Source organism: Hippocampus comes, unplaced genomic scaffold (genome assembly GCF_001891065.2).
Source record: "Hippocampus comes isolate QL1 unplaced genomic scaffold, H_comes_QL1_v1.1 scaffold2, whole genome shotgun sequence".
Classification (NCBI taxonomy): Eukaryota; Metazoa; Chordata; class Actinopteri; order Syngnathiformes; family Syngnathidae; genus Hippocampus; species Hippocampus comes.
Genome location: NW_017805139.1, coordinates 1,006,452 through 1,027,324, shown reverse-complemented (window position 1 = coordinate 1,027,324; position 20,873 = coordinate 1,006,452). Strand labels below are relative to the sequence as shown.

General features: G+C 40.3%; 1 protein-coding gene across 2 annotated transcripts in view; it reads left to right on the top strand.

Moving 5' to 3' along the window:
- Window positions 1-20,873, top strand: part of syt7b (synaptotagmin VIIb) — a 101,427-nt gene that overhangs the window by 35,313 nt on the left and 45,241 nt on the right. For both annotated transcript variants that reach the window (XM_019867379.1, XM_019867378.1), the window contains exon 2: window positions 4,962-5,065. In XM_019867379.1, coding sequence (XP_019722938.1) covers window positions 4,962-5,065 — 104 coding nt within the window. The remainder of the gene's footprint in view (window positions 1-4,961; window positions 5,066-20,873) is intronic.

Below are 20,873 nucleotides of genomic sequence, written 5' to 3'. Positions count from 1 at the left end.
CGCACACACACACACACACACACACACACACACACACACACACACACACACACACACACAGCATGGTTCTTTGGGAAATAAAATCAAGGTGTCACAATGTCATTGCGGTCTGTGCGACAGAGAGCTATCCAACACAGTTAAAAATTTAAAAATAAAAATGAATTCAAGTCCGCTTATACTGCATGCTGTACGTTCTCAACGCAAATTGGCTGTTGCCGACAACGACGGACAGAATGGGCTAGCCTCAAATAATAACGGAATGATGACTGACGGACTGACGTGCCCACTACTGCTCGGGAATCAGCAGCTGAGTGACAAGCAGGACGGGCAAGGGAAGAGGGGCAGGGGAGTGTTGTGAGCTGATGGGTGATTTCATATGTAAATCAAAGAAAGGCTGCTGTGCTCCCACTCTCAGTTTAGAGTTAATATGATAATAGCATGTTTGTAGGGGCTCCTTGTTGCTTTTTTGTTACTAATTTCTTGCTTGTTTATGTTTTATTGGTTGTTTGAACTTTGGTACACGTGTCAGGAACTTGGAGACCGGCAAACGGCACCAGATCAGAACCTGTTTCAAGTGCCTTTCATAACTCGCATAACGACCAGCATACATGCATAAAATGGACAAATAAGAAATCTGCTTGATGCATCTTGCGTATGTTTGAAAGATTACAACTCAATGGAAATTGCTATGTTGGAATAAATATGTCAGGCGATACGCATCATATAACACATATTTAACTTGAGCTTCTATTGAGGAGAGTAATGATTATAATGTATGTTTATCATCACTGTAACGGTGTTAAATAAGCTGAAACCCTCTTGTAAACATTCCAAAATAACATGCAGTCGTCTCAATATTAAATGTGTGCATATTTCATACGGTACTCTAAAAATGAAACAATTTTAGTGACATAGATGTTTGCGTATTCATTTAGGTTTTAGAGTTATCAATGTCCTTTTTGGTGCTGACAAGTGACAAAATATTTCATTATCACTCACTCTATATGTCACGGTGAGTAAGATTCTGTGACTCCAATTTCGATTTAGCTCAACTGAAATTTTATGGTGATGTGACTTCACTTGCTTTCGACAAATGTTCTTAATCCGTGCCAAAAACGTTTGGCCCTCAAAAATAGTGTGTTTGTCAAGGAAATTTCAATTATGACACCTTAATATAACTGCCACGTTCAAATAAAATGAGAACATTGCGGACTGAGATGGAGACGGAATACCCAGATGCTACTCAAAAAGTAGATATGTAGAGTTAAAACCAGATGTTCAATCTCTGTATTACTCGACTCTACTCTACACGAGGGTATATTGGTGCTTCATCCACAAGCAGTTGTGTAGCATTAAAAATCAAGAAATAAACTGAAAAGGCGTATGAATCCTAATGTAGGCTTTCCCAATAAAAAAAGTCTACCACCAGCTTCCTTACCGCAGAATATGGATTATTTTTTGTTTGTTTGTTTGGTGGTCCAGTGGTTAGCCTGTCGACCTCACAGTGCAGAGGTACCGGGTTCAATTCCAGCTCCGGCCTCCCTGTGTGGAGTTTACATGTTCTTCCCGTGCCTGTGTGGATTTTCTCCCGGTACTCCAATTTCCTCCCACATTTCAAAAACATGCATGGGAGGCTGATTGAACACTGTAAATTGTCCCTAGGTGTGAGTGTGAGAGCCGAAGGTTGTTCGTCTCTGTGTGCCCTGCAATTGGCTGGCAACCGGTTCAGGGTGTCCCCTGCCTACTGCCCGAAGACAGCTGGGAGAGGCTCCAGCACCCGCCCGCCCCCCGCGACCTTTGTGAGGAAAAAGCAGATCAGAAAATGGATGGATGGATGTTTGCAAAGAAAGGCACAGGAGCTCCTGCACATCCAGTGTGTATACCATGAGAGTGAATTCTAGTAAAATGCCTGTAATCCTTAAAATGCCTTCTCCTCAACACTCCTGGCGAATGACACACGGGTCACCTCCCATTGTGCTCATCCCCCTGCACATTATGCTGACCTATAGCAAGAGAGGTTGTGTATGATTGAGTGTGCATATTCTATCAGTTGCACGAGACTCCTACAGCGGTTTGAATGAACCGAGCACAAGCTCATGAGCACAGCAGTCAGAAGGAGATTGAGGAAAAGCATGGACAGATATCAGGAAGGACAGTGTGGAGAAATCTAACGGTCAGGTGAGGATGGAAGTTGAGCCTGCTGGGCACTCACCTTTGCCAGATCCATGCTGAGTTCACAGGCAAAGTTACTAGATTCTGTCAAAACATCAATATTGATGTGGTCATTTCTGGCAAAGACAGAAACTGCAGATATTCTGTTTGTATTTTTAGCCCATCATTACTGCTGTGCCACTTAGACGGAGAAATATCATGGCCCACTTGCTCTCAGTTTCCTCATTTGCTCTCCGTGGCGCAGGCCGTGGTGCTCGAGCGCTATCTGAGGTGAGCTGTGAATTTCCACACAATTCGAAACAAATAACGCAAGTATGTCGTTGGTGACGGCAGAGAGGGAGACAAGACTATTATTTTCAAGTAAGGAGTTCATTTGTTTCATAAATCATTACCACAAATGAAAATATTGCCCAGACAACAGTAGCTGCAAGCAGGGAGACAAGAATAACAATGAGAGAACACACGGGGTGGGGGGGAAACAATATGCAGCACTTCTGCTTCAAATGAAAAATCATTGCATCACATTCAAAGATTATCAACTGAATGATCTTTAGTGATTTGTCATCAGTAGTGGCTATAAAAGGCACAGTGAGTGTGAATGAGAGCATTTGAGCTGTTGCAGCTTAACTGCAAAAGCCTCTTGTTTACACTTGAAGCCACAGGAGGGACCAGTATGATACCGAACACAACGCAGCAGGTGCTTCATCTTCAAGTAATCCACAATGAATATTTCACAGCCATGGCACACTGATTATTATGTGCCAGCATTCACTCACACACACACACACACACACACACACGCGATTTTATATATATATATATATATATATATATATATACACAATATCGCAATTAACTATTCAAAAGGCTCTTAATTTATTTAGTGCATGCATTATAAGGGCAGCAGGCCACTGGACTAGTGGTTAGCACACCTATCTCACAGTTCTGAGGTTAAGGGTTTGAATTTTGACTCTGGTATATACAGTATGTGGAATTTTCATGGCTTTCTCCATGTAATCCAAAGGTATTGTGTGCCCTGCGGTTGCCTGCTGACTGGTCCAGGGGATACAGCAGCTGTTACCCAAAGTCAGATGGGATAAACTCCTGCCCATTTGTGACCCAAATGAGGACAAGCGCTTTCAAAAATGGATGGATGTACAGTCAATCAGATGATGAGACTAATCTTAAACACCTTGTAGGCTGCAATGGGATTCACTGTTGTATAATACTGCAAGAGGCATATATTTAAAAAAAAAAAAACCGAAATAAAAATGGAATATAACCCTGATCAAGGCCTGGAAGTCAAATTTCTTGTGAACCCACCATTAGCAGCAATGCAAGAAGGAAAATTATGTGGCTGATTCATCAAAGGGAAATACACCACGTAAAAAGAAAAACTCTTGGAGAGAGCAATTGACAACATTAATAATACTTAAGTACTAATGATACTAAAAAAAAAATTATTTAATGCTTGAACAAATTTCTTCGATTGGCTAGCAACCAGTTCAGGGTGTCCCCCGCCTACTGCCCGAAGACAGTTGCGATAGGTTCCAGCACACCCCACCACTCTTTTGAGGATAAGCGGATCAGAAAATGGATGGATGGAAGGGTTTCACAAACTTATGACGGCATGCTTTTTGTCAAAGGTTGCTGAAACTGTAACTTACTTTTTCTTGTGACTTTCCACCAAATCACTCAAATACACTTGAAATGTTTATACATATCAATGTATGTTTCCAAATGACTTTGACAATCCATAGGGATTTGCTGGGATCCATACTGGTCACCTGCAACCTGTACTATTACTAGTCAACCGTTTAAATGTAAAGGGAACGCTGGTCCACCCACATTATGTAATAAAATGTATGGGTGTGTGTATATGATTGGGATTTCTGTGGCAAAGACGATGACACAACATTATCTTCTTCATAAGTACCGGTAAGTGACTCATCTAAATTAAGATGGTGTAAGTAAGGCACAATTAAAGTTGCTTGAAGTAATTCAGTGTTTCCTCATTCAAATGCCAGCTGCTTCTTATGTGCATGTACACCCGCCACCATGGGCATGTTTCATGCAAGTAAAGGGTGGAGATGAAAGGTTTGTGAGAAAAGAGCGAAGGCTGAGCTTTAATTTTGTGAAAAATATGTTTGCCTAAATGCACTGTCTCTATTTGGCTTAAAACATTCATGAGTTTTCCTGATGCACAACCGGGATGAGAAAAAAGAGATTCGGAGGGGATAAAAGAATGATTCAGTAGTTTGATTAATTTTACAAGTGGAAAGAATTTGGCACTTGTCAGCTCCTTGTTTGCCAGTGTCTCGAATTGAAAGAATTACAGAAAAGAAGTTTTCATCTTTCATGACGGAAACCAAGTTGCTGAAAGGATCCATGACATAGAGTAGCTGAGAGGCAAAACGGAAGCGAGTAATTGCATGGCTTGTGGCCCTTGATATGATCTCTTCCTGACATGTGCACATCATCTATTTATACACAGAGCACAAGCATGAAACAGTTCTCTTCCTTTTCAACACTTCTCGGTCTTACTGATAACAACTATCGGATGATGATGAATAAGAGAAGAAAACCAGGCCAGAACATCATTGGGCTTTATTCCCAATTGCGCCGTTGTTTTCATCTAATATGGACATCAGTCACACTTCTGTCAGTTTGTCAATTCAGCACAAAGACCACAAGAGCCAGTACGCAAAGCAACGATGTTTTCACTGGAACCTCAACTAATGTTGTCTTTTTTGTGCCCCCCCCCCCTTTCTTCTGTCTTCCACACGTAGGTTCGGTGTCTCTCAGTGTATTCCTGGTGTCTTTGGCATTCCTAGTATGTGCCCTTTGGCTGGTAGCGCTATGTGGTGTTTGCACATGGTGTCAGCGTAAACTGGTAAGTAACATAATTTTTTTGTGTCAGTCAATCAATCCAAAAACTGCTAAGAGAGCATGCATACCACTAATAAGAGAACGTTTCTGCTTGTGTATACAAATGTCAATAAAAATGGTGTCAATAATTCTGAACAATCTAAAAGCTGACTTGGATCCAGTCACAAGAAGGAGTCATGCCACGTCACCTATGACAAAAAAGTCATTTCAACTCTGGATTTCCATGCGTCTGGGTCATTTCAGAGCATTGTGACATTTGGTGCCTCTCCCAGAGCCATTTCCCAGAAGTTTCATAATAATACATGTGATTGAGGCGCAGGCTGGGAAACGGTTCAAGTAAAGGTATGACGGACAACAAACTTCTTTCTGCACTTGAAGATCAGCAAGAATTTCAAAAAGTATCACGCTCACACACGGTCTATGCTGATGCACAGTACACAAGTTGGAGCGTTTTCCCTCCCTTACCAAGTCATCAAATTGGCTGTCTCTTAATGAATACCCTGAGCGATTAACACCAAGGTTTAAATGCAAGGTTAAACAGGATGGGCACATACAGTACTGTACTTGTGGTTCCAATTGCCGCATACTCAAGACAAGTAAAATCAAACAAAACATTTATGCAGTTACTGGCTTCCCCAAAGTTCTTGGTGGGATCTCTTTATTTTTTGTTATTTAAGTCTTTTTGTTTATATATATTTTTTTGCATATTGTGACATTATGGTGTTATTAAATGGTGCATTAGATCAGTGTTTTTCAATCATTTCTTTCATTAAAAAAATCCCGCGGCACACCACTACCTGAAAATGTGAAAAAAAGCTTATTTTAACAATTAAGTGTTATGTTACAATAAGTGTTTTTTTTTTTTAACATTGAAAATGAACGCAATATTATAACACATTGAATAGGAATCAAATCAACATCAATCTAATATTTGGTGCATTAGTTTTAATGGTCAGTAAAATATAGTCAATTAGAACTTCAATTTGCTCAGGGTCGGATTTTTTTCTGTGTGACAGCCGGTTCTTTTCGTGATTGGCTGCTTAGCATCATTGCATCGTATCGTGTGATTGGCTGGAGACACGGAATTACACAGCAAATTGATACAGAAAAAAAAGTTACATATCTAATTCATTTGCAGTGCGTTCACTGCGCTAGATAGGTTTTCTTGTGTGCTGAGAGTATGCAACCAGTGCGCAGTTGCGCAGCTACGAGGGAACACTGGTGCCATTGCATCCCCGGTGAACGTAAATCTAAATGAAAGATACCTTTCATTGTATTGCCTCGCGACGGAAACTTCGCTTGTCTCGAAGCATAAGGCAGTTTCCTAGCTGCTGCTGCTCCCTACCGGTATGGAAGAGTACTACATGATTACTCTTCCAGGCGATCGACCGCACAGGCATACATATTGTATAATTTCCCACGGCACACCTGACAGTATCTGGTGTGCCGCGGCACAGGGTTTGAAAAACACTGCATTAGATCACTAAATATTCACTGAAGGCCCCATCCATCATCTATCCACCAAACCCACCAACCCATTATCCATTACTGGCATAGACAAACAACCATTCACACTCATGACCACACCTAGGGACAGTTTAGAGTGTTCCATTAACCTACTGGCGGCATACTCGGAGAAAACCCACGCAGGCACGCGGAGAGCATGCAAACTCAATACAGGAAGCCCGGATTTGAACTCTGGACCTCTGTACTGTGAGGCAGATGTGCTAACCAGGAGTGCTCACCCGCCATCCACCATGCTGCCACTCTGTATCCATCCGCTAACGGAATAGATGTAATCCTGCAGTGATTCATAAACTGATGGTGTGTTGCAGTGCATGTTGTCAACACTGGATAGTTAACAATGTCGGGATTAGACACACTTGGCCAAGCCTTCTGGGCCGGCAAAGTCAGCCTTGGATAGTGTGTATTCCTCCACACAGAATTAATTTCTGGTGGTATCTTTGTATTCTATCAGCTGGCAAGTCATCAAAATACTTTGAAGATGCCTCATAATACAAGATGATCAATGTGCGTGCATGTGTGTGTGTGTGTGTGTGTGTGTGTGTGTGTGTGTGTGTGTGTGTGTGTGTGTGTGTGTGTGTGTGTGTGTGTATTTAGCATGCCATGACCATATTTAGATTTTTATAAAAAAGGACATTTGGCCTGGCCGAGAGATACTGAAATGATAGTCAAAGATGCCATATTGGAAACACATGCAGTATGCAATATGGGTCTTGCATATTACAATATCAATATTATTGTGAAATTTAAAATGTACCTAAAAAAAGTCATCTTTATTATCTAATGAACTAAATAATTTTTTTCATGCGTAAAAATCTGAATGTATTCTTCTCCAATTAAGTGCTTTAGTGTTAGTAATGCCCCTAAAGACTGTTCTCTTGTTGGATGGCAATGCGCATTTAAGATTGCATCTCACTGGTCAAAGTTACATCAAAGCATACAATTCTACATGAATTTATTGCACATCTTTGGCATTCTCCATTCTGTACAGCATGTGCCATTATTATAATGACAATATTTTTTCAACATATTCTGCAGCTAGAAAATAAAACAAAAAACATAATAGCAGCTCTCTTTTGAGGGCATACTTAAATATGACAATGTTCTAAATACCTCTTCTGTAGTAAATCGAGCTTTAACAAAATATTTCTTACCATCTTGTCAGGATAATAATGTAAATTATAAAACAGTCTCACAAGGATATTAGTTTAGCAAAGAAAAACATGTCACTTGAGTCTTTCTCATTGTTTTCTTCTCCATCCTGAGTTCCCAGGTCAAAAAATTAAGGAACTCAGTCAACTTTGCTGGTGAACTCTATCGTCATACAGATTTTGGGGGATTTTTCTGTGTCCACATGAGATTAAAATCTGTACGTGCGAGGTTTGCACAGTGCTACCTTTATCATGTGTCATCAGTGTCCTCTACTTCGAACCGTAGTGAAGGGCGGGCGAACCCACTGCAGTTATATTTGGATTGTTCAACGGGGAACGTAACTCAACTGTCAATCCAGTGACTTCAACCACAGCGGTGAAACACAGACGAATAAACGGGACGTCGTATTGCTTGCTTATTCAACTGTGGCTTCATTCCATCCCATTTCAGCAGCAAACAGTTGGCAGTCACGCTGGTAACTGAGCACACCTGCTCCACACACTTGCCCAAACTGCCGCCGCTTGCCTTCTTTTCCGTATTCTCCCCGCCCTGACAGTGTCCATGTCACATATGCTGGTACCAGTGCACTTTGCCTCTCACAGAAAGAAAGAAAGAAAGAAAGAAAGAAAGAAAGAAAGAAAGAAAGAAAGAAAGAAAGAAAGAAAGAAAGAAAGAAAGAAAGAAAGAAAGAAAGAAAGAAAGAAAGAAAGAACGAACGAACGAACGAACGAACGAAAGAAAGAAAGAAAGAAAGTGGTACATGTAGTCTGACAAATCCAGGTGTGGTTGGATGATCGAATAGCCCTTTGGCGTGATTCCATAGGCTTTCTCCGGTGTACATTTGTAGATGTCCTCCTTTTTGCACATTTAATATGATGAAAAGTGGGGTGATTTTAAATCAGCATGATTGAAATTCCCAGCTATAATGTGCGCAGCATCAGGATATGAACTCTGTCGGCTGCTAATTGCTTTGTGCAACTGACCCATAGCAATGACAGCATTAACAAGGGGTGGCACATAAATGACTCATGATTTAAGAATATGGGTCTGCATCTAACCGTCATCTCCCAACTCTGGAGAGCAGTGGTTGTCGACTGTCTATTTTTTGCACCAACTATCATTGACATACATAATGCATAATCCTGGTGATGGCTCTCTTCCACATTTGAGTTGTTTCGGTTCCGATTCCTGGTGCTTGGGAATTGATTCCAGTACTCAACAGAAACGACTTTTTCGGTATTTTAGTGTGTGTGTTTGTGGTGATAAATGTTTCAATATATTTTACAAAATAACAAAACAGCATCATGATTCAAACAAGTTAGCCAAAGAGGATGGACCAAAAATAAGTAAAGGTCTAACATTTTATTAATATGATATAAATAAAATAAATAATAAGTTAATACTGGATTACAAAATACAAAGTGTGAAACAAAGTTCGTTGGAAGGGGCAAATCCAGCTTGGATGGAAACAGTGCAAAAAATTAGGTTTACGAGAATAAATTTTGTAATAGTTGAGCAATAATAAGCATGGAGAGGTGCGTTTCTTGAGCATAGGGAACCAGTGCCATAAATGCAGCCATCTCTGCAATGCCACCCCCATCATTTTGTTTGGCGACCGTCTCCTGCCATTGCTGGCAATAGACGGCAGGACAACAAGTCCGGCCATGGAGCGACATCCCGTGACCGACATATTATGTAATCCTTTGCCTCTCCCCAGCACGTAACAAAGTGGCCAATATATGTACAAATTAGTTTTTATGTAAATCTCGCTGTTGAGGTTTTTAATCAGGTATGTTTTGTCGTCGGGAAATCATGATAGGTCAATCCAACATAATAAAAGTGTTATGTTTTTGTTTAGATTACATTTGGTTTTGTTCCCTCATGTGACCTTTTTGCCTGCACCTGTTCTCATCATCCGTGTCCCCTGTGTTTAACCACTCAGCTCCCTCAAACCTTTGTGTCTTGTCCAGGTGTTTCTGGTTGCATCGTCACTTTGCTTGTATTTAGTTCCCTGGGTTCTGTCAGTGTTTGTTGGATCATTGTGAGTGTCTGTGTGCTCCTGTCATGTTTTGTTTTCTGTCATGGTTTTTTTTTTTTTTTTTTTTGCTACTTTGGTTTCTTGTGATTTTTCAGGAATTTGTTCGAGTACTTAAGTTATTTTTCTCATGTACTCCTGTTTGTTCTTTTGTTAAATACATACTGTATTGGTCACTCCACCCTGCTCCTCCCTGCCTCCCTGCTTTTTGAGGTCCTCCAACTACCATAACGCAAAATGTGACAAAAAGTCCATCACACGACATATCATTCTCGTCTCTCTCCAGCAATCTCTCTCTATATGTCTGAAAACCATAACCAGAAAGATTTATATGCAAGTAAAGTCAAACAAAGATTGTAGATGTCTGTTGTCATGGCAACTACCTGAAGGTAACACGACCCCCGGCGCGTCTGCAAAGCTGTGAAGTATAAAAGTGTTGATGTTTGACTTTAATTTGATACCATTTGAAGCATAAAGCATAAAGTGGACATTTCTAGGGATAATTCTGACATGCAGACAGTAGCATTTATGTTATGTGTCTCCGTCAAAAATAAAGGAGACTGTTATTTTTGCTGGGCCGTTTAATTACCTTTGGTTAGTGACAAAATAAAGGTTCAAAAAAAATCAATCAGTCGATGTCATATTGGTGTTGAATTGACATCAGATGCTCACTGGTGTGTTTGAAGGGTAGACCTCTGCATGTTGATGGCTTCATACAGCTGCAACTACTCCTGCCGACGTGACCGTTCTCGCTGGCTTATGATGTACGTTCAAACATTTCCACCTCTTCCCCCCTCGATGGAATTTCTGTCGGAAGGTGCTAGCATGTCAACAGAGGAGCGAAGACCGAGGCACAGGCCAGTTGTCAATGCAGTCCGCTCGAAGCAACTGCGGTGTATATTAGTCCCCGCAAACACACATGAGACAAATGTCACGCTTCCCTCAGCCGTTAGTGAAATGAGAGTCTTGTCAGTAACAGACGGAGAAGATTGGTCGGTACTGACCCGGTCAGTGACAATTCCAGTGACGGATGAAAATCCACTTCCGTCTGTGCATCGTCCATCCGTTTTTTTCCTGTCATTCGTCAACAAAATGGCCGTCTGTCAGTGAATTGACAGACCTTCGCTCATTACTGACAAAATGCCCACCACTGTTAGACAGACTGTTGAACATTGTTCACATGTGCAGTACAGGTGTGATAAACCATAATAACAATATTGGCGATAGAAACACAAACAGCAGTCTCCTCTGGAGCAATGTGTGCATTATTGCCACAATGGGGAGGAGCAATGCTGCTGTTTGCTTCTCATCCATGTATTTAAACAGGAAATACACAAATTCAACTCTGTATTTTAATGATGAAATCATTGACATTATTGCATGGAAAAAGAAAATCACTCTGAAGTACGAAACAGAACTAAAATGGAAAATAACTTCATGTAATAATCCCCATCCCCACCTACATAAATGTATGGAAATAAAGAGTTGCAGATGGATAATTAACTCATTCAATCCCAGCTATTTTCACTGGAATGAAAGAGTTAATTAGCCTACATTGTTTGATAACTGTTGTGATAAATTATCAACATAAGTGAAAACTCTAAAAACAGAGCAGATGATCTATGTGCCTATCGAGTGTCTGACAACCAGTCCATGGCGTTGCCTGAAGACAGCTTGAATCGTCTGTTGCACACCAGCAACTCTTGTGATGATAAGCCGTATTGAAGTTGGATGGATGGATGGAACAACGTAGTCTCAGGGAATTTCAGTGAATTTATTTCAGAAGCGTGTAACACACTGGTTGCCTTTGCATTAATTAGTATCCAAGAAGGAGCTCTTGGTTTCAAAAAGCTTGGTAAACCCTAGTGCGCGCCAGCTTATGCAACACGTTTCTGTTCCCGCATGGACTCAAATTCTTCTCACATTCATTTTTTTTTATATAATGGTGTTTGGTGGGAAAGTTTAAAACTACAGCATTCCATCTATTAATGTATAGAACCGTAAGAAGATGGCTTTCATGACGAACGCATTTCACATTTTGTCGGCTTTGCCATGTTGTAGCCTGAATCATTTGACCGTTGAAAGTGAACTGCACTCACGTGGGCAGTCACACTTTGGTTTTTATAATTCTGTGACCTTGGACACAATGTGTTCAGTGAATGTTTACTTCATGTTGTTCATGCAGAGAACAAGGCGCTGGAGCCAAAGAAAGGTTTGCATATTTGTCCCTGACAGCAAGCACAATCGGAAACTTTACTGCGCTCTGTAATCATGGCTTTGTGGGCCACAAGCTTTGTGTATAGTGGCTGCCTGCCTCATGCCTCCAGCACCATAACTAATGATTCATATGCTAATAAGAATCACTCGGAGCATTTGGCTTTGCTGCTGGAGCAAATTCTGATTCTACCTGTAAAGTTCAAGCCACCTCACATCATGTACGCTTTGTGTGGCAGTATAAACCTGGGATTCTAAAAGTCTACATACTGCTGTCAAAGTCTAGATATTTATGATATATTTTCATAATAACAATGATTTGGAGGAATTTTTATAATATCCTACAAACACAACATTTGAATTTGTAAAAATGTGCCTCTAAAATCACATAACCTTGGGAATGTAATTGCTGTCATAGCGTGCATGACATCATGTGAGACTGAAATGTATTGTGCAAGACCTTTTTTTCCCCACTCTTCATCTTTATCACAAAAACAGGACCGGCCTCAACAAGGGCTGTGTGAGAAAAAGACTTGAGAATTGAAGCTCATTGAACTGAAAGCAGTAAAACTCCAATGGTTGGATTTAGATTTTTTTTTAAACACTGGCTCACTTCTTTTTACACTTGTGTGACAGGAACATGAAAAAGGGCACATCTCCGAAAATCGTCATTAGTTAATATCCATCTCTCCATTTTCTATCCGATCTCAGTTGACTTTGGCGAGAGGCGCTACACACCTTGGACTACTAGTCGCCAGCCAGTCACAGGAACGTATAAACCATCAAGCATTCGCACCCACATTCACTACGATGAGCAACTTAACATTGAGTTAATCTCAGCACAGGGATGACATACAAACTATACAAATGAAGATCCGGAGTACTCCTCCGGTCTGACCATTAGTTAAGCTTATTTTGTTCAATTGCCTGTTCAGTTGTCTTCATCATTTCGTTCAAAGTTGGCAACCGTTTAAATAGAGCATTTCTGCCACAAAGAAATGAAAGAACGAGTTGGAACACCAACTCAATAGTGCTGTGAGAGCGGTCAACTCATAGTCGTAAATTGGTCTTTTCTTCACAGTGCGAGCAATAAGCGGTAAATTGTTCACTTCGACTTTCTGTGGAAGGCAATTTAACTGTGTATTGTGGTAATCATAGTTTGGGGGGGGAAGCTTCTGAAATTGCTTCCGTGTCGACCTTAAGTCAATCTGAGATGAGCTGGATGGATGCGTCAGGGTTCGCTTTAAAGAACATCATTAGCAAGTGGAGAAAATGTGGGATACATGTCAATATTGTATTCAAATCACAGATTTGAAATCTGTATTGTAGCCATGGGCTTGGGTCGCCATGCAGAAGCCCTTTCATATATTTTAAACATTTCTTAGCAGAATTTGATGATAACGTGACTAAGGTCTTTGAAAGGTTACCTTACTTTGAAAATGTCCCCATTTAGTGCAAAACCAAATGCAATGTAAACAACATACCCAGAGGCCAAACCCCGTTGGGTGACCAATGACCTGAAGAGGGCTATAAACAAGTGATGGCGATCTGACCCATTTGGGACCACTTTTGCAAGGAAAAGCGGGCAAAGGCAAGAGGAGCCATAGACTCTCATCAAAAAGATTAACTAATGTAAAGAAGTCAAGTTATGAGCTTCAAAGGCTGCTCACATATGGGTCACAAAAACTCGGCCCTGCGGCTGTGAACATTTTTATTTCCACTGTAAATATAAGATACCATATGCAATCTCGTACTCCTTAACTTCAACTATCTAAACACTTTGCTTATCGGTACTTTATCCTGATGTTATATTTGTCAGTGTTCATTTGTCTGTCTCCTTTTATTCGAAATAGTCTTATTTGCATTTGTCCGATTATCACTTTATCTCCATGTCCTTGTCAAAGGGTCACCAATTTCGTTCTATCTTCAAGTGCTTCCAACGCGTAAGCAGTTCCATTTGTCTTTTTTTGCCTTTTCAGTTTATTTCCCCGCCGATGGTAAAATATACAATCAACTAAAGAATGGTTTTGTCCAAATAAGATTACAGACATTATTTTCCGAACTATAATTATGTGTTGAAACTTGCTTGATTTATTCAAGGGCAGTAGGTCTGTGTTAAAGTACCGGGGTTCTTGGGTTTCAGTCTCAGCCAAACACGTATTCTGAAGCGTTTGCATGTTCGTTTGCATCTCCCCCATACGTCATGGTGTCACTATTTAACAGGGGTAGGGAACTCCAGTTCCTCGAGAGCCATATCCTGCCTGTTTTCAATCCCTCCCTACTCCAACACATCTAATTTAGCGTTTGAAGTTAGAGTTTTTGGAATGCATGTTCAAGTGAAACTCAAAAAGAGGTGGTAAACAGCCAAGCAGAAATGTGGCTCATTCTGCATCACTTCTGAATCCTGTCACCTGTCCAAGCTCCCTCCACCTCGAAAGGAAATAAATACGGTGTATTCACTCTTGTTTCATCTCAGGGATCTGATTGCTTCTTTTGACTGCTTCTGTTTGCTAGTTGTATGCCCAGATGTTGGCAAACTTGAAATCTGCTTTTTTTTTTCTTTTTCGCAGGTAGATAAGATATTCTCAAATAGTTTCGGCAATCTTCCTGAAGCCTAAGGTTACAAGCCATCGCAAGGCTATGGGGGTGTGCCCACTTTGAATGTGTGTGACGATTGATTGATCTCTCATTAATTCCACCTTCTCTCTCTGATGCTTGTTTTTTTTTTTTTTTTTTTTTTAATCTAAGGAGGCACAAGATAGGGCGGCAAAAGGCTGAATGTTTTCCCAGATCATATTTATCATGCACTCTGTCAGTTCATAATGACAGTTTTAACCATTGCGACAAAAATGAGAGAAGATGAGGTTAGTATGTCAGGGAGGAGCTGCAGTACCTTTAAGCCAGACTCTTCAACCCATGTGCACATACACGTGCAGTTATGGTTTTCAAAATCAAACTATCTGTATTTTTAGGAACACAGTTGTAAAATGAGTTTGAAATGATATTAAACCATTTTGGGATTATATTTTGGGATATATAGGCCTGTACGGGTGTAACTATTTAAGGGTAAAGGCAATTAGAGTGTGTCAAGTACAGCACGCTATATTTTTTTTTTTTTTTGATTTTCCATCCATCCATTATCTGAGCCAGCCACTCACAGGGCACACATAGACAAACAACCATTTTCATTTACAGTCATGCCGAGGGACATTTTAGAGTGTTCAGTTAACCTGCCATGCACGTTTTTGGAATGCGGGAGGAAACCAGAGTACCCGTGGAAAACCCACGCAGGCACGGGCAGAACGTGCAAACTCACAGATCACAAACACAAAGAAAGGCTGGGGCCGGATTCGAACCCACGACCTCTGCACTGTGTGGTGGACGTTCTAACCAGTCTTTCACCGTGCCGCTCCTCATTTTATTATTAGTATGTTTTTATTATTTTGCTATTCACAGCAAGGCTCCATCTCTACCTCTAAATATATTTTGTGCATGATTGTCCTAATAATTTCGTAATTTATACATAATTCAATGATATTGCATCCATTTTAGGATTAGAAAGGACAATAGAGATTGTGACTTGTTTTTATGTCAAATTCTGTCTGCAGTTAAGCTTCTGGCACAGAGAATTTACATATTTCTCAACGCAAGGCTAATGCTGTTATCACAAACAGTCAGTTGTGTGACAAGCATGATGGCAGCAGGCCCCTTCAGAGAATACTTCAGAGATGCGCGCCCTCAGTCAATCTCACGAGTGCAGCTCATACTGCATCCTTGATTTTATTTTGGACTGTCATTTATGTGGATTTTGATGCAATCCAGTAATGTTATGCGATATCACTTTTATTTTGTGCTTGTTTTTGCCCGAGCTCCCGTTTGTCATGTCCTCCCACATATGTCCTCAGCATTGAACTTTGTCCACATTTCCTCAGCTTTTTCTGACAATTTTATGATCATTTAATGATGGATCACCTGCATGAAATTGAACGGCCCTGACTTCTAGAAATATATTTCAACCCTGAATCGAAACTACCTGCATGTTTACTCACTTTCGACTCTGTGACATTGTTGCAGCCACAAATGTCTGTTGGAAAGCTTTGTAGATGTGCTGTAACGGATAGCACTGGACAGCAGCGAGATGCAACTGAAATGAATGCTCAAATACAAACATATGTGGCGCCTGAAGGCTGTATATTCTGATACATGTCGCTTACTACTGAGCTCAAAAGCTCCTGATGCACAATGATGCTTTGTGTACAAGTTGATTTTTTTACTTCACATAATATTGTATTCGTGGAAATATGTGCTGAAGAGGAAAGCCTCATCAGCTTGCCACAACAACAGAGAGAAATTGTTGTACAGAAGTTATGAGTATGTCTGCATCAAAATATTGAAAAAAAAAATTCAATGGTTCAGATACAACACAATAGGCGTATCCTGATTTTTGCGTCGACACGAGCCTCAATGCAGTCGTTTGGGAATTTGGTTCATCGTTCTGTGGCTGCTGCGTGCCAAGCGCAAAATATATCTTACAAAAGTCGATTTTGGTGTGTTTGCGTGAAATGTTCTTTATTATTATTGCTCCAGGACGAACAAATGTGAGGTTTGATTGGTCAGAGACATATGTAGTGTGGGTAAGCTGCTTGGCCTGATAAAAAATAATATATATATATATATATATACACACACACATGAACAGTCTGGTGGTTGGTGACATGTTTTTGGTTGTAAGCTCCCTAAAGAAAGTTATCAAACCGTTGCAGGAAGGGATCTGTGTTATTAGAGAAAAGAAAAGTAATATTACAACTGGAAACGTAGGAGTCAACATTTGTCAGTGAAATGCAAAACACTGAAAAATCAAATTAGGTCCATGTGGGTGTTATTTTGGTAAAGTTGGATTTAAAAGAATATCCAATTAAACGTGATGCTCTGAGAGACCATCTCCTGTTGTGTGGGATGTTTTCACACTTATAGTTTAGTGGCTGTGGAGAAACATTAATTGAGATTCATTTAAAAGTTAGTGTAAGTTCTTCTTTTTAATCTTTTTACAGCTTTGCATACAGTAGACAATAGAGGGTGAAATTTTTGGGGGATGAGAGTCAAGTTTAGCTTTCATCATGGGATTACGAGGGTATAGGATAAAAAAATTCACAGAAGCCAATGGGAGTGAGATTATCCAGTAGGGAAAAAAATGTAGCTGACCTCCAAAATGTGAGCAGCATGGGTGTTGGAGTCATTTTGAATGGGAGCAGGACAGGATGGGTGTCATTTTCACAGAGATGGGACGGGACAGGATTTTTTTCCCTTTGCTCCAGTATTGGTACAGGACGGGATTTTTTTTCTGTGGGAGTGTTGTGGGACAGGAGTAAAAATCCACTCCCTTGTCAGCTTCTAAGGCATACAATACCAATGCTGTATCTGCGTCTGAGTTTAACAGTTTATGTCATCACCTAAACGACCTTTGTACAGTTTGTATATACAGTATTTACAAAAAATGTTTTATGGCATGCTCTTCATGCTCTTTGACCTTGCTGAGTTCAAAATGATTATGTAAGAACAGAAAGTCTTTGTAAGAAGAGCATTGCATTTACCAGCCACAAAGTCAACTATATAGGTTGATAAAATTCCAGGTCAAGCAGTAACCAGAATCCATAACCATGAGGTGGATAAAGAATGGAGCGTAAGCATTATACTGTATTAAAATACAGATGTACTGTATAGATTGAAAATTCTCACAAACTCTACAAGCTACTGTACAACCCCTACCCCCTTAAATATCATGGGACTTTAATCTTTTAAACATCACTAAAAGTCTTGTAATGGGAATTTGACATCTAAAAGTGCCAAAATATATCTTATAACTAACTGTTTGTACCATTGTAAATGCTGACCATGTTATTTGCAGATAAACAAAGTTGCTCACGCGCCAGACTTCATTCTTTTATCTGAAGAAGACGCTGTCCAAGGTGCTGACTGTGCTGCATCATCTGCACTTTAGCGCCTCCCAAGAAGAGTATAAAAAAAGGGAGCGCCCGACTGCTCGGGAGGGAAGGCTCCCTGGACAAGACAGTCTTCTTTGTTGTGTGATTAAGCCCGTCTTTAGGAAATTACAAGATTTTTTTCAGTGGCACATGGTCACTAGGCACAACATACTGACTTTACGGCCTCAATCAATCAATTCATACGTTGTTCTGCCAGAAATCTTCCAGGACTGGTGTCTCAAAATAAATATTTGTAATCCAAATTAAAAACTACAAGTTGTCATTTTAAAAGTTATCCCCCGAGAACCAAAGTACTTTCCCAGCCTTGTTGCCCACGTGTTCAAACACTCCTGGAAGATTTTGAACAGGATTTTGCGCAGCCCCATTGTCATAGCCATCTTGATGTTCTCGATGTAATCAAAATGGGTTCCCTTGATGGCAGTGGATGGAAAAAAAAAAAAAAATCACATATCGCCAGGACAGATGAGTAAGAAGGTTACTCAGGGCATAATGAGTAGAGATGGCTTAATGCCACTTTTTCACATCCAATACAGATATCAATACTGCAGCTTCAAGACTCAACCAATACCGATCTGATTATGTTTGTCACTCTAAAAGTTTATAATATGTGCATGTAATAAACTTGATATCACATTCACCGTACGACAACTATTCTGGTCCCCAAAGGAAAGATGGAAAACACACAGAAGTCACATCGTATCGTATTTTACAAACTGTTAAGCGCAATATCACTCGCCTACTTCGTATTACCAAGGTCTGCTCAAAAATTAATGAACACAGTTTTGAAGTCTGTCTGCTTGTTGCGACCCTGAAACTTTTTTCCACTCGTCTCACTGGATGCAACATGACCCCTCACTCACACTACATTCAATGTTCGAGTGGCTCCCATGACGTCGCAGGTGCCGACATCCACATTTTGAAACACAGCGGAAAAGTGCCACTTTTGTCCCCAGAGCAGTCAAGCTCCTGAACAATGACCCCTCCCTGTCCTAACTGCAACTGACTAACTTACATATTAGATTTTGATTTTATGACATTTTTTTCATGAATCCTTCTGGTCATGGGAATCATCGGGGATTCCCACGGGCTGGGAGTCAAATTTACCTTTCATTTTCCAGTAGGCAAAAGAAAATATCAGACAGATACGCAGCCATTTTTAATGTAGCTGACCTCCAAAATGGGTGCGGTACAGGACAGGAGTGGTAGTCACTCTGAACAGGAGCAGGATGGAAGTGGGAGCTGTCTGGAAGAGGTGCAGTGCAATATTTTATTTATTAAGTTTTTTTTACTATACTATGGGACTGGGACGGGATGGGACAGGACAGGTATTTTTTTATGTCGAGTGCAATCAGACGGGAGTCAAAATCCTCTAATACACATAGCACTTTAGCATCTAGCACAGAGCACATTATTGGACAGGAGCTGGAATATTTTAAACTGCAGCACTTTATGTATGCTTTTATGTTTGTTGTTTTTTTTTAATGCTGCTCCTTATGCCTTTTGATTTACCCCCTCTCAGGACAAATAAAGTGTTCTGAATTGAACTGAGGATCAAAGAACAGGTCTTGTTAAAAACATTTTCAATACAGTGAGTTATAAAGCACATTATCATTGTGAAGCATATATACTGAATAATTTATTCTAATTGTACCGTTTGTTTATTTGTTTGTCGATTTAATATTATTATGCTAGATTCAGACCGGACATTGTAACATTGTAAACACGCAGCCATAAACGGTCAGCTTGCTTTGGTCTGCCCACAGAAATAGGCTAGTAGGGCTACATTTCCCATTATTTTTAGACATGGAAGCAGGAAGTAGTTGTAGTTCCAGTTTGATGATTAGATTGCAGTAATTGTGCTGGTTTGTTATGTCTAATGGCATATATAATTGAATATCATCAGCATAACAGTGAAAACTACTGTAATGTTAAATTTTTGTATAATATCACCAAGCGGAAGCATGTTGATCTTAAACAATAAAGGGCCAAATACCTATCCCTGCAGGACTCCACATGTGACATTACAAAGCTCAGAAGTCACACTGCTGTAAATTACATGTTGCGTATTATCATCAATGGTGTCAAAGGCAGCACCAATTAAGAGTCAGTAATAATACGATTGATGAGGTGTCAGAGTCCAAACAAGTAGAGATCAGTCGTCACTTTTGCAAGGGAAGTGTTAGGAGAGTGGTCAGACTTAAATCTTGCCTAAAGAAGTTCAAATCGAGTAAAGCTCTAACATTATCAGACGACATATACCTGCTAATTAGCACTTGATGAATGTATACATAGTAGTGATGATATTTTGCATTATGATTTACGGTGCAGAACTTGAAGAGTGATTATGGCGTATCCTCGAGATTATCTGCGCTTTGAACGTGTGTACGCTAGTATTTTATTTAAATCATATTTCTAAGTATTATTTAACTATTAATGTACGATTTAGGGTGGTCCAGTGGTTAGCGCGTCGACCTCACAGTGCAGAGGTCGTGAGTTCGATCCCGGCTTTGCATGTTCTCCCCAGGCCTGCGGGGGTTTCCTCCGGGTACTCTGGTTTCCTCCCACATTCCAAAAACATGCATGGCAGGCTGATTGAACCCTCTAAATTGTCCCTAGATGTGAGTGTGAGCGCGCATCTTTTAAAAGCTGAGTTTCTGGAGATTTGAATGGTGCCCAACATTTTACAATTGTCAAATTTGAACTGGAACTTGGGGAGACCTCAAGCTTTGATCCTGTAGTGTTTTCAAGTCCTAATCAACATAACAGCAGTTTTTTATGCTTTTTTTTTTTTTAAACAGTGAATTGTGTTCTGCATCCTGATTGGCTAAGGGACTGACCAACGTGAACTGTCTCCGCACCTCGTCTCTGTAGAGCTTGCCAAATTT